This window comes from Manis javanica, chromosome X, assembly GCF_040802235.1.
Source record: "Manis javanica isolate MJ-LG chromosome X, MJ_LKY, whole genome shotgun sequence".
Taxonomy (NCBI): domain Eukaryota; kingdom Metazoa; phylum Chordata; class Mammalia; order Pholidota; family Manidae; genus Manis; species Manis javanica.
Window position 1 is genome coordinate 73,911,388 of NC_133174.1, and position 14,239 is coordinate 73,925,626.

The 14,239-nt window shown below is 37.9% G+C and overlaps 1 protein-coding gene across 2 annotated transcripts in view; it reads left to right on the forward strand.

The window, feature by feature from the left end:
- DACH2 (dachshund family transcription factor 2) overlaps positions 1 to 14,239 on the forward strand; it is a 722,046-nt gene that overhangs the window by 152,858 nt on the left and 554,949 nt on the right. For both annotated transcript variants that reach the window (XR_012127367.1, XM_073227574.1), the window contains exon 2: positions 8,879 to 8,917. Coding sequence is in view for 1 of the 2 variants with exons in the window: in XM_073227574.1 (XP_073083675.1) it covers positions 8,879 to 8,917 (39 nt within the window). In the remaining variant the exon portion in view is untranslated. The remainder of the gene's footprint in view (positions 1 to 8,878; positions 8,918 to 14,239) is intronic.

A 14,239-nucleotide genomic window follows, 5' to 3' on the forward strand; every position in this document is an offset into this window, starting at 1 on the left:
ATTGCTGGATCTCCATTTTAATTTGGTCACAGTTCCATTGACTGTTTGGAAGCGTATTGTTAAGTGTCCATGTGTTTGTGATCCTTTTTACTTTCTTTGTACAATTTATTTCTAGTTTTATAACTTTGTGGTCTGAAAAGTTGGTTGGTAGGATTTCAATCTTTTTGAATTTACTGAGGTTCTTTTTGTGGCCTAGTATGTGGTCTATTCTGGAGAATGTTCCATGTGAACTTGAGAAGAATGTGTATCCTGTTGCTTTTGGGTGTAGAGTTCTAAACATGTCTGTTAGGTCCATCATTTCTGGTGTGTTGTTTAGTTTCTCTGTGTCCTTACTTATTTTCTGTCTGGTGGATCTGTCCTTTGGAGTGAATGGTGTGTTGAAGTCTCCTAAAATGAGTGCATTTTAGTCTATTTCCTCCTTTAGTTCTGTTAGTATTTGTTTTACATATGCCTGTGCCCCTGTGTTGGGTGCATAGATATTTATAATGGTTATATCCTCTTGTTGGACTGAGCCCTTTATCATTATATAACGTCCTTCTTTATCTCTTGTTACTCTCTTTGTTTTGAAGTCTATTTTGTCTGATACTAGTATTGCAACACCTGCTTTTTTCTCCCTATTGCTTGTCTGAAATATCTTTTTCCATCCCTTAACTTTAGATCTGTGTATGTCTTTGTGTGTGAGGTGAGTCTCTTGTAAGCAGCATATATATGGGTATTGTTTTTTTATCCATTCAGTGACTCTATGTCTTTTGATTGGTGCATTCAGTGCATTTACATTTAGGGTGATTTTCGATAGGTATGTACTTACTGCCATTTCAGGCTTTAGATTCATGGTTAACAAAGGTTCCAGGTTACTTTCCTTACTCTCTAAGAGTCTAACTTAACTCACTTAGAATGCTATTACAAACACAATGTAAAGGTTCTTTTCTATTTCTCCTCCTTTTTCTTCCTCCTTCATTCTTTATATATTGGGTATCAGATTCTACACTTTTTCCCTATCCCTTGATTGGCTTTGGGGATTGTCAATTTAATTTTGCATTTGCCTTGCAATCAGCTGCTCCACTCTCCCTACCATGATTTTACTACCTCTGGTGACAGCTATCTAACCCTAGGAACACTTCCATCTACAGCAGTCCCTCTAAAATAGACTGCAGAGATGCTTTTTGGGAGGTAAACTCTCTCAACTTTTGCTTATCTGGAAATTGTTTAATCCCCCCTTCAAATTTAAATGATAATCTCGCCGGATAAAATAATCTTGTTTCCAGGCCCTTCTGCTTCATGGCATTAAATACATCATGCCACTCCCTTCTGGCCTGTAAGGTTTCTGGTGAGAAGTCTGTTGTTAGTCTGATGGGCTTTCCTTTGTATCTGATCTTATTTCTGCCTCTGGCTGCTTTTAACAGTCTGTCCATATTCTTGATCTTTCCCATTTTAATTACTATGTGTCTTGGTATTGTCTTCCTTGGTTCCCTTGTGTTGGGAGATCTGTGCATCCCCATGGCCTGAGAGATTATCTCCTTACCCAGATTGGGGACACTTTCAGCAACTACCTCCTCAAAGATTCTTTCTATCCCTTTCTCTCTGTCTTTGTGTTCTGGTATCCCTATAATGCGAATAATGTTCCGCTTGGATTGGTCACACTGTTCTCTCAATTTTCTTTCATTCTTAGAGATCCTTTTTTCTCTCTGTGCCTCAGCTTCTTTGTATTCCTCTTCTCTAGTTTCTATTTCATTTATTGTCTCCTCCACTGTATCCAACCTGCTTTTAATACCCTCCATCGTGTTCTTGAACAATTGGATCTCTGACCTGAATTCATTCCTGAGTTCTTGGATGTCTTGCCATACCTCCGTTAGGATGTTGATTATTTTCATTTTGAACTCCCTTTCAGCAAGAGTCATGAGGTCCATATCATTTAAATCTTTCTCGGGTGTTGTTTTAACAATTTTACTCTGGGCAAGGATCCTTTGGTGTTTCATGTTTGTATATGGCACCCCCTAGTGTCCAGAAGCTCTATTTTGTAGCTATTGAGCCCCAGAAGCAATGTTGGGGGTTGCAGGGGAGCAGTACTGGTGCCTGTGTGTAGGAAAGAGCTGTTCCCCTACTCCTGGCTCCTGTGCTTTTCTCCACTTCCTGAGCCAGTGGGCCAGTCACACATGTGTAAGTTTTTGTCCCAGAGCAGCTGGATATGGATCCCTGCTTTCCACAAGTAGCCGGAATCCCAGTGTCCCCAGGAACTCTGCCTGTATTAACTTTCCAACCCAGTAGTCATGTGAGTCTCATGAAAGCACCATGAAATGTAGGTTTGTGCTCCCAGTGCAGATCTCTGGAGCTAGGTATTCAGCAGTCCCAAACCTTTCACTCCCTCCCTGCTCCATTTCTCTTCCTCCCGCTGTTGAGCTGGGGTTGGGTAGAGGCTCAGGTCCCACAGAGCCACAGCTCTGATACGTTACCCCATTCACTAAGGTCTGCTCTTTTCTCCAGGGATGTGCAGTCTGATGCATCCTCTTTCCTGTTGCTCTCTCAGGATTAGTTGCGCCAATTGAATTTTCTAATTGTATCCAATTTTAGGAGGAAGCCTCTGTCTCTCCTCTTACACCGCCATCTTTAATCCTCTCTCCCTCTGCCCATTTTTTAATTGGATTATTTGCTTTTTGTTTGTTGAGGCATGTGTGCTCTTTATACATTTTGGATGTCAATCCTTTATCGGATCTGTCATTTATGAATATGTTCTCCCATACTGTAGGACACCGTTTTGTTCTATTGATGGTGTCCTTTGCTGTGCAGTAACTTTTTATCTTGATATAGTCCCACTTGTTCATTTTTGCCTTTGTTTCCCTTGCCTGGGGAGATACGTTCATGAAGAAGTCACTCATGTTTATGTCCATGAGATTTTTGCCTATGTTTTTTTCTAAGACTTTTATGGTTTCATGACTTACATTCTGGTCTTTTATCCATTTGGAGTTTTCTTTTGTGTATGGGGTTAGACAGTGATCCAGTTTCATTCTCTTACATGTAGCTGTTCAGTTTTGCCAGCACCATCTGTTGAAGAGACTGTCATTTCCCCATTGTATGTCTGTGGCTCCTTTATCATATATAAATTTGCCATATATGTTTGAGTTAATGCCTGGAGTCTCTATTCTGTTCCATTGGTCTGTGGCTCTGTTGTGCCAGTACCAAATTGTCTTGATTACTGTGGCTTTTTAGTAGAGCTTGAAGTTGGGGAGTGAGATCCCCCCAACTGTATTCTTCCTTCTCAGGATTGTGTTGGCTACTTGATGTCTTTGACGGTTCCATATGAATTTTTAAACTATTTGTTCCAGTTCATTGAAGAATGCTGTTGGGAATTTGATAGGGATTGCATCGAATCTGTATATTCCTTTCGGCATGATGGCCATTTTGACAATACTAATTCTTCCTAGCCAGGAGCATGGGATGAGTTTACATTTGTTAGTGACCTCTTTAATTTCTTTTAAGAGTGTCTTGTAGTTTTCAGGATATAGGTCTTTCACTTCCTTGGTTAGGTTTATTCCTAGGCATTTTATTCTTTTTGATGATATTGTGAATATTATTGTTTTCCTGATGTCACTTTCTATTAGTTCATTATTAGTGTATAGGAAAGCTACAGATTTCTGTGTGTCAATTTTGTATCCTGCAACTTTGCTGATTTCTGATATTAGTTCTAGTAGTTTTGCATGGGAGTCTTTAGGGTTTTGTGTGTACAATATCATGTCATCTGCAAATAGTGACAGTTTGACTTCTTCTTTACCAATCTGGATTCCTTGTATTTCTTTGTTTGGTCTGATTGCTGTGGCTAGGACCTCCAGTACCATGTTGAATAACAGTGGGGAGAGTGGGCATCCCTGTCTTGTTCCTGATCTCAGAGGAAAATGTTTCAGCCTCTCGCTGTTCAGTATAATGTTAGCTGTGGGTTTATCATATATGGCCTTTATTATGTTGAGATACTTGCCTTGTGTAACAATTTTCTTGAGAGTTTTTATCATGAGTGGATGTTGAATTTTGTTGAATGCTTTTTCAGCACCTTTGGAGATGATCATGTGGTTTTTGTCCTTCTTTTTGTTGATGTGGTGGATGCTGTTGATGGATTTTTGAATGTTGTACCATCCTTGCATCCCTGGGATGAATCCCACTTGGTAATGGTGTATGATCCTGTTGATGTATTTAATTTGATTTGCTAATATTTTGTTGAGTATTTTTGCATCTACCTTTATCCGGGATATTGGTCTGTAGTTTTGTTTTTTGGTGAGGTCTTTGCCTGGGTTTTGGTATTAGTGTCATGTTGGCTTCATAGAATGAGTTTGGGAGTATTCCCTCCTCTACTATTTTTTGGAAAACTTTAACAAGAATGGGTGTTATGTCTTCTATGTACATCTGATAAAATTCTGAGGTAAATTCATGTGGCCTCGGGGTTTTATTCTTGGGTAGCTTTTTGATTACTGATTCAATTTCGTTGCTGGTAATTGGTCTGTTTAAATTTTGTGTTTCTTTCTGGGTCCGTCTTGGAAGGTTGTATTTTTCTAGGAAGTTGTCCATTTCTCCTAGGTGTTCCAGTTTGTTACCATATAGGTTTTCATAGTATTCTCTAATAATTCTTGGTATTTCTGTGGGGTCCGTCGTGATTTTTCCTTTCGCATTTCTGATTCTGTTGATGAATGTTGACTCACTTTTTCTCTTAATAAGTCTGGCTAGAGGCTTATCTATTTTGTTTATTTTCTTGAAGAACCAGGTCTTGGTTTCATTGATTTTTTCTATTGTTTTATTCTTCTCAATTTTATTTATTTCTTCTCTGATCTTTATTATGTCCCTCCATCTGCTGACCTTAGGCCTCATTTGTTCTTCTTTTTCCGATTTCGATAATTGTGACATAAGACTATTCATTTGGGATTGTTCTTCCTTCTTTAAATATGGCTGGATTGCTATATACTTTCCTCTTAAGACTGCTTTTGCTGTGTCCCACGGAAGTTGGGGCTTTGTGTAGTTGTTGTCATTTGTTTTCATACATTGCTGGATCTCCAGTTTAATTTGGTCATTGATCCATTGATTATTTAGGAGCATGATGTTATGCCTCCATGTGTTTGTGGGCCTTTTTGCTTTCTTTGTACTATTTATTTCTAGTTTTGTACCTTTGTGGTCTGTAAAGGTGTTTGGTAGGATTTCAATCTTTTGGATTTTCCTGAGGCTCTTTTTGTGGCCTGTTATGTGGTCTATTCTGGAGAATGTTCCATGTGGACTTGAGAAGAATGTGTATCCTGTTTCTTTTGGATGAAGAGTTCTATAGATGTCTATTGGGTCCATCTGTTTTAGTGTGTTGTTCAGTGCCTCTGTGTCCTTACTTATTTTCTGTCGTGTGGATCTGTCCTTTGGAGTGAGTGGTGTTTTACAGTCTCCCAAAATGAATGCATTGCATTCTATTTCCTCCTTTAATTCTGTTAGTATTTGTTTCACATATATTGGTTCTCCTGTATTGGGTGCATATATGTTTATAATGGTTATATCCTCTTGTTGGACTGAGCCATTTATCATTATGTAATGTCCTTCTTTATCTCTTGTTACTTTCTTTATTTTGAAGTCTCTTTTGTCTGATACTAGTATTGCAACACCTGCTTTTTTCTCTCTGTTGTTTGCATGAAATATCTTTTTCCGTCCCTTGACTTTAAGTCTGTGCATGTCTTTGGGTTTGAGGTGAGTCTCTTGAAAGCAGTATATAGATGGGTCTTGCTTTTTTATCCATTGTATTACTCTGTGTCTTTTGATTGGTGCATTCAGTCCATTTACATTTAGGATGATTATTGAAAGATATGTACTGATTGCCATTGTAGGCTTTAGATTTGTGCTTACCAAAGGTTCATGGTTAGCTTGTTTACTACCTTACTCTCTGACCTCACTCACTTGTTGAGCTGTTATATACACAGTCTGCTGATTATTTCCCTCCCTTCTTTTTCCTCCTCCTCCTTTCTTCATATGTTTGATGTTTTGTTCTGTGCTCTTGTTAGGAGTGCTCCCATCTAGAGCAGTCCCTCTTAGATACCCTGTAGAATTGGGTTGTGGGAGGCAAATTCCGTCAACTTTTGCTTGTCTGGGAATTGTTTAATCCCTCCTTCATATTTAAATGATAATCATGCTCGGTACAGTATCCTTGATTCAAGACACTTCTGTTTCATTGCATTAAATATATCATGCCATTCTCTTCTGGAATGGTTTCTGATGAGAAGTCTGATGATAACCTGATGGGTTTTCCTTTGTAGGTGACCTTTTTTCTCTCTCTGGCTGCCTTTAATACTCTGTCCTTGTCCTTGGTCTTTGCAATTTTCATTATTATGTGTCTTGGTGTTGTCCTCTTTTGATACCTTCTCTCGGGAGTTCTGTGTGCCTCTGTAGTCTGAGCAACTATTTCCTCCCCCAGTCTGGGGAAGTTCTCAGCAATTATTTCTTCAAAACACTTTCTATCCCTTTTTCTCTCTCTTCTTTTCTGATACCCCTATAATGTGGATATTGTTCCTTTTGGATTGGTCACACAGTTCTCTTAATATTGTTTCATTCCTGGAGATCCTTTTATCTCTCTCTGCATCAGCTTGTATGTGTTACTGTCCTCTGGTTTCTATTCCATCAATGGCCTCTTGCATCTTATCCATTCTGCTTACAAATCCTTCCACAGTTTGTTTTACTTCTGTAATCTCCCTCCGGACATCTGTAATATCCCTCCAGACTTCATCACTTAGCTCTTGCACATTTCTCTGCAGCTTTGTCAGCATGCTTATGATTTTTATTTTGAATTATTTTTCAGGGGGACTGGTTAGGTCTGCCTCTGCAGATCCTTTCTCAGGTGTTGTTTGAAGTATCGGACTGGACCAATTTGTTTTGCTTTTCCATGGTGATAGCAGTGCGTGTAGGCAGGTTGCGGGTGTGTCAGCTGGGAGAAGAAAGTCCTTTCCTGCTTGCTGGATGCCTTGCCCTTTTCTGCTGCCTGTGATGGTTACCCGCACTCCTGGAACAGCCACCGGGTTAATCCCCTAAACTGCTATGGCCAGTGTGTCTGGCAGATCAGCATGGAGCCCTGCGGGGAGTGGTAGGCTCGCCAGATGCGCTTTTCCATGCTAGCCACGACCCTGCCGGGCTGCTCAGTGCCAGCAGTGGCCTTTGGGTCTGGCCCGTGTGGCTGTGCCTTGTGCTGGGATTCCGGTTGGCTGCTGGGTGGGCGCTTGCTCCCTCTGGCTCCACTGCAGGTGCGCACGGGCCCTTACCGGGCTCCTCTGGCTCCCCTGCCGCCGGTGTGTGCGAGCCCTGCTCGGTCTGTTCGGTCGCACTGCTGCAGGCTCACACAAACCTCTCCTGGTCTCCTCTGGTCCTGTTGGTGCATGGATTTTCTCTCGGTCCCTTCCGGCACTGCCGTCTCCCTTATGTGCTGCCACTCTCCTGCTATTGGACCGGTGTGTTGGGGTCTGTGCCAGTTGGAGGAGTGACTCGCACAGTGCTTAGTGCCGTGAGGGGCTTCAGAGCTGCACTGCTTCCCTGGGTTTTAGGGTGCCTAAGTTTCCCCGAGATTCCCCGCTACTGGCTATGTGTGCCGCCCCAACTTTGTCGAGCTATGGGGTCCCTGTCTCTTTAAGACTTGCAGAAAGCACTAGCTTTTCTTTTGTCTCGGGGGCGCTGGTTGCGGGGACCTGCCCACAGGTTTTGGTTTTCCGTTTCTCTAATATCCAGCACCCCATGCACCTTGTGTCTGCGTTCTGGGTGTGGATTTCTAGAGCTGGTTGTTTAGCAGTCCTGGGCTTTCCCTCCCTCCCCATTCCAACTCCTTTCTTCCTACCACGTTTTGGGGTGGGGGAGCGTTCAGGTCCCGCCTGGCCGTGGCTTGTATGTTACCCCCTTCATGTGATGCTGAGTTCTCACAGATGTAGATGTATCCTGGCTGTTGTACTGCATCCACTGGTGTCTCTTTTAGGAATAGTTGTATTTATTGTATTTTCATAAATATATATGTTTTGGGGAGGAGATTTCCTCTGAACTACTCATGCTGCCATCTTCCCGTGATGATTTTAGATTTCATTGTTCTTCATTAAAGGGTTTGGTAACAATGGGAAATACTATGTTACTGTAACAAATGGTTGTTTTCTTAACTAAGCTCACTATGTGGGTTTTTTATTGAGCTCTTTTGTTTGTGTTTAACTTAATTTTGTGTGTATGTGTGTGTGACTATGTGTGTGTGAATGTGTGCCTGTGTATATGTGGGTGTGTGCTTGTGTAACCCTTTTGGGAAAGATGTAAGAAAGTTCAGTAGTGTTCCAGATATAAGTATATAGTGAGCTGTGTGATTAATGGCTCCATGTTTAGGAAATTAAGGCATAACATTGATATTGGCTTAGTTTTATTATCCTGTTGGCCAAGTAAAAAATGAGACCAAAAATTCGAAGGTGATTTTTTCCCCCTAAAATGTATTGGAATACCCAATGGGATGGGAAGTAAGGCTTTTGAGAGAAAGGGAGAAGACACAATATTGCTGAATCTTTTTTTGGAATTGTTACGACCCGAGGCCATTTTCTTCAAGAAATCTGTAACCTTATTTCCTTGCCTTCATATATAGAAAAGCCCTCAACCATATGACATTTCACATTATTCTTTACTCAATGGGGATTAGACCAGAAATATTTAAAATGTTATCTAATAGCAATTCCGGCTTTCCTACCTTCTTTGTGCTCTTCCCTGCTGGTGTTTCATTGTGTGTTACCTATCTTAAATTTCTGCAGAATTTAAGATTTTTTTTGTGAAATATAATAAAGCCTTGATTAATTGGAAGCTAACTAACCAGAACTCTCAATTAACCAGTTTTATTTATTTATTTTTTGCTATACTCTCCTTTTAGAAGGAAGAGGCAAATGACAAGAAAACAAGCTGTTAACAGGTATTTATGTATTTATTTTTTAAAAATCCACTTCCTGGGAATGTCCTGGAACCTGTACAGATTCAGACCAAATTCAGTAATTTTGTTCTTTGTACTATACTTACTAAAGTAGGAAAGTAGAGCCATTTAAAATTTTCAGCAGCAAATACTGAATCATGTTTAATCCTTATTTAATAACAAGAAAAATGAAATCCAAATAGCTAATTAGAACCTGTCTGTGTATTTGAGGGTTTTAGTTAATTGGGGTCTCCACAGTTTCCCTCTTGCCAGTTAGTGATCATTTATATCTGTTAACTGGGACTAGATCTCAGGACCATGCAGTGGGGAGATGACTTCCAGCCACAGGGAGCAACTCCCTGTGGAGTTTAAATCCCTGGGAATTAAAGCAGAAACTAGAGAAAGGCTGCCGAGTTGATGGGGGTTGAGTGAGGGTCAGTGACATCAAACCATGACACCTATATAAAATAATGGGAAAGTAATACCCGCCCCATGACTCTGAAAATGCTTAGGAAGGTACATTCACTTTTGCAGGGCAGCACAGGCTATTAAGTGTGCTATATAATAATGGAAAAAAAATTCCAGGCCCTCTAATCCTCCAAAGTTATTCTAAGCATTAGGCACAGATAGATTTTGTAGGCATGCTAGTATTTCTAAAATATGTGAAATTATTTTCCTCTTAAAAATACATTTTTAAATTATTTGGAAGTCTAAGAATATTTATGCTTGAAACTTCCTAACGTACCTATGATGATTTCAGTTAAATTACAGTCAGAGATATCATACTACTCCAGGCCTCATACCTTTTAGGCTGCAATGGGGAAAAGAATGGGCAGTAACTCAGAGAGGTAAGGGGAAAGGAGGGCAACTCATGATAATAAAGTATGGTTTTGATATTGCCCGCAACTGTGCCCCCTCTTCTCTTCCACACACTCTTCTCAGGTTAAATCACCTTTTGGTGACTTTTCCTTCTTCCTTTAGGGCTTCCCTTGGATGCATGTTTTATCCACATTTTTTCTATAAGAAATGCCACAGGGGTGTGGGAGAGATGGGGACCATACCATGTGATTTATCCTGGATTTTCAACATAGAAAATGAGAATCACTATAGTGGTGTTTCTAATATCTGGGACAGTTTCTATACTAAATTATACTCTTAAGCATCACGCACACTAAATAATACCCAACTGACCTGAAGCAGTGGATGTGCCTCCTTAAGTGCCAAACTGTCTATTAGATGGTAACTTCAATGCTGGGGGAGACTAGAATCCACTAGACTGCATAAATGAATGTCTTTAACAGAAAAACTTTAAATGGGTTGAGTTTTGAGTTTAGGTTTGGGATATTAAAAGTAAGTGTCTTTGATTTTATAAGAGTGCAATTGAATTCACTCATTGAAATTGACCTTCATTTTATTTATGTTTTCCTTTAAAATGACATGCAAGTTAATGTCAGCCTCTCTCTTTTAATGAAGCATAACAGTAGTTTATAACTGCATATTTATTTCTAGATTAATAAGAACACACACTACATGTATATATATATATATACACACACACACACACATATATAATGAGCTTTTACTTTTACTGTAATCTGAGGAAAACCACAAAGTGTTTCTAAAGGGTATGTACTGATTCACTCATAGAAACCACAGAGACACAGGAGGGTTGCAAACTCTAACGCCTACTGAGGCAAGGCTGGTAATGTAAATGAAAGACCATAAGCAATTGGGAGTGATGGGGACTATGGTGACCTAGAGAATATATATTTTTTCCAAAGGTGGCAGCCATTACTCAGCCTAGCTGATTGCTACCATGCAGAAATATAGGCCCAGTGTTGTTAAGATATGACTTTTTAAGAGAAGCCAGCAATCCAGAGTTTTATATGAAATTCTCTAATCCTTAAATGTTGGTAACTTAGTAAAAAGCACAAACACAACACTATGCAGGCAAAACAAAACCCATCTGTGACCTGGATCTAGCCCATGGGCTGTCAGTTTGCGACCTCTGCTTCAAATTGTAAATCCTGGGTACTGCAATTAAAAAAAAATCATAGTATGTTATAAATGCACCCAAAGATCTTGATGCTGGAAAATTCAACTAAGGTAAAAAAATAATGAGTGGAGTGTTTATAAGTAATTCTCCTGGTACTCAAAATGGTGGTAATGCACTTTGGTATTTTTTCTTACTACATGGAAATAGGATAGTTTTCCCTTAATGTGTTTTGAAAATTAAGATAGAATTATGATTTTCTTTGCTTTCATGTTTTTTGGTGAAATGCAGTGTGAAATATCATTACTACCATGTCCAAAAGAGAATATTTAAGTGTAGATTCTTTCATATAACATAATTAAAGCTTCTATTTAAAGCCCAATTTATGGTATTTCAACAGGAAGAAAGCCATGTATATAGCATGTTGTTTTATTTTAAATTGGCTTGAAATTCCCAATTACATCTGGTAAAATTATTTTTACAAATGTTTAAAATAAGAAATAAAAAAATGTAGTAGTCAACATAACAAATTTCATTTGATCTTTTGGTAGGCATTGGCAAAGATAAAACAAAAGTTGTTCATCTGAGATTTTATTAAGAGGTAACTGTTTGATCTGAGACTATGCTTGTTTGTCCTGCCCTGGACTTTAGCACATAATCCCACTGTGCTACAATGAGTTTCACATCCATATGCCCTTTTTTGTCACAGACAATCCAAAAGCATATTTGTCTAAAAAGTAAACAATTAAATTCCAACCTTTCCAGGAGAAAAAAAGAACAGTATTCCACAGCTAACCCTGCTTTAACAACCCCTGTGATCTTCACCATAAGTCTTTAGGGCATGATAAGTTAACATTGCCATTTCTAATGAGAAATTTAACAGAGGACTTTAAAAAGAAAAGAAAGATAAAAAAATGGAAAAGAATACACAATCTCAAATCCTAAATCAACAATAAAAAAACCCCTTCATTTACAGACAAATTATTCTACTTGCAAATTTAACACAGACACGTGAGAGATGAGAAATTGTTGGACAACTGGTCAACACATGTGACAATGTGCAAAACAGCTGATATTTACTTAAATAAAATTTGGGTAGACAGCACTGCCCTTGTTAGATCATCAGGTCATTTTGACCACAAGTAATCTGTTGTGTAATAGGGATGAACTATGTTTGAATGTACAAATTAATTAACACTCTTCTCTAAAAACTCTAACAACTGGAAATCCTTAGTTAATTGGTTAGTCCTCAAAGGTAGAGAATTTAAGAAATGAGTGAGTATTTGATGCATTTGGCCAGTGTAGACATATAATAAGGTAATTCAAGATAAGTTTTGTCAGAACATAATAATATTTAACCTTTTTCAAACATGATATCCTAGGCAGTTTTCCATGTATTAGTTCATTTAATCATTGTAACAACCCTACAAGGCAGTTACTGTTACTCTGATCCTTGTTTTACAGATGATGTTACTGAGGTCCAGAGAAGTTTAAGTGACTTATCTAAGGCCATACAACCTATAAATACTATAGGCATTTGAGTCAAGGCAGTGTGATTTCAAAGTTCATATACTTTGGATCAATATACTTTAAAACCTGACAATTAATTACAGTAATTACTGCACTTATTACCATATATATAGTTCATCATATATATATGTATATATGTATATATACACACATGTGTATATATGTATATATATGTGCATATATATATGTATATATATACACACACATGTGTATATATTATATATACACACAGAATATATATATGTATATATTCTGACTTATGGAAAAGTGGCATTCCTATTCTAAAATCAATTTTGTTAACATCAGTAATAAACTAATAAGATTAATTATAAAATAGTTCAAATGGAAAGAGCAGGAAATAATGAAAGGTACCTGTGAACAAATAAATAGGTCTACATTTTGCTACTTTTTATTCAGAGCTCAATTAAAAAAGAGATGTATCTGTAAATCAGTGATATGTCTAACACTAATCCCCTCTCTACTCCACCCTTCATTAGCAGTAACCATACCCTAAAATTGGTGTGTATCATTGTTGTGTGTTTCTTATTATAGGTGTATTTGTACACAAACAATATGCAGTATTGATTTTTGTCTTTTTAAAATGTACCTAAATGATACTATTCTATTCTTTTGTAATGTTTTTCACATGTTTTTGAGATTTATCCATGTTGATAAATGTGTATCTAGTTAATTAATTTTTTAATTGTTCATTATACTGTTAATTGTATGAGATATATGACAGTTTGGTTGTTCTGTACTGTAGTGATGAACATTTGGGTTGTTTCCAATTTTTTATTTCAAGCAATGCTATAAATGGACATTATGTTTCTTGTGCCCATCTTTCTAATACCCCAGAGAAATGAAATTGCTGAGTAATGGGCTCTGAATATCTTCTATTTTAATCGCTATTGCCAAATTGCTCTCCAAAGCTGTTCTGGTTCACACTCCCATTAGTATTATACAAAAGCCCCTATTTCCCCATATTTTTGCGAGTGTAATAGATATTTTTAACAAACACTTCGTTTGAAGAAAAAAATACATTTTTATTGATACTCTTTCATGATTAAACATGTAAAGATGAAACATTGGCTCTGATTACTTAATGCACATAACGATGTTTACTGATACTATTTGACTCATTATTCTTCATTTAAAGACATGTAGGTTAGATAAGCATAATAATACAATTTAAAATTTGTATTTTCGGAGTTACAAGGCACTTTCCCATAAAGCCTTATTTGCTCACAGCAGGAAGAGGTCTGTGAAAAAGTCAGAAGTCCATGGACTTAACGCAATCATGCAAATAACTGGCTTGGGACCTCAGTCGTTGCATCTGAAAAGTTAAGATGTTGGGCTAAACTGTCTTAGAGATATATTATAACCTTTGATCTATTATGCATATCTTCCCTTTTCCTTGAAGCTATAATTTAGTTATTGTGCATAAAACATAAAGACAAAATTGAATTTTATCAATTCATGAAAACTGTTGTAATACCTCTGGCTTAGTTAAGATCATATGTTTATCCTATTTTTGTGTCTCTCTTAATTCAAGGAGAATTGAGGGTAGTGGGTGGGATAGAAGATGGGAACAGGATCTCAGCATTATAAGGACTAGAATTCATCTTCAGTGTTTTCCACTCTGAAGCATCACATTACAAATGCTGAAATACAATGAAAGCTCAACCACTATTTGTTACATCTTTGTGTTTCTTTTCAAGCTCTCTTTATGCATGTTTCAGATGCAGAGAGGAGAATGTTCAATATTTTCAGCTCACTTAATATTTGATTCCAACGGTGTTTTT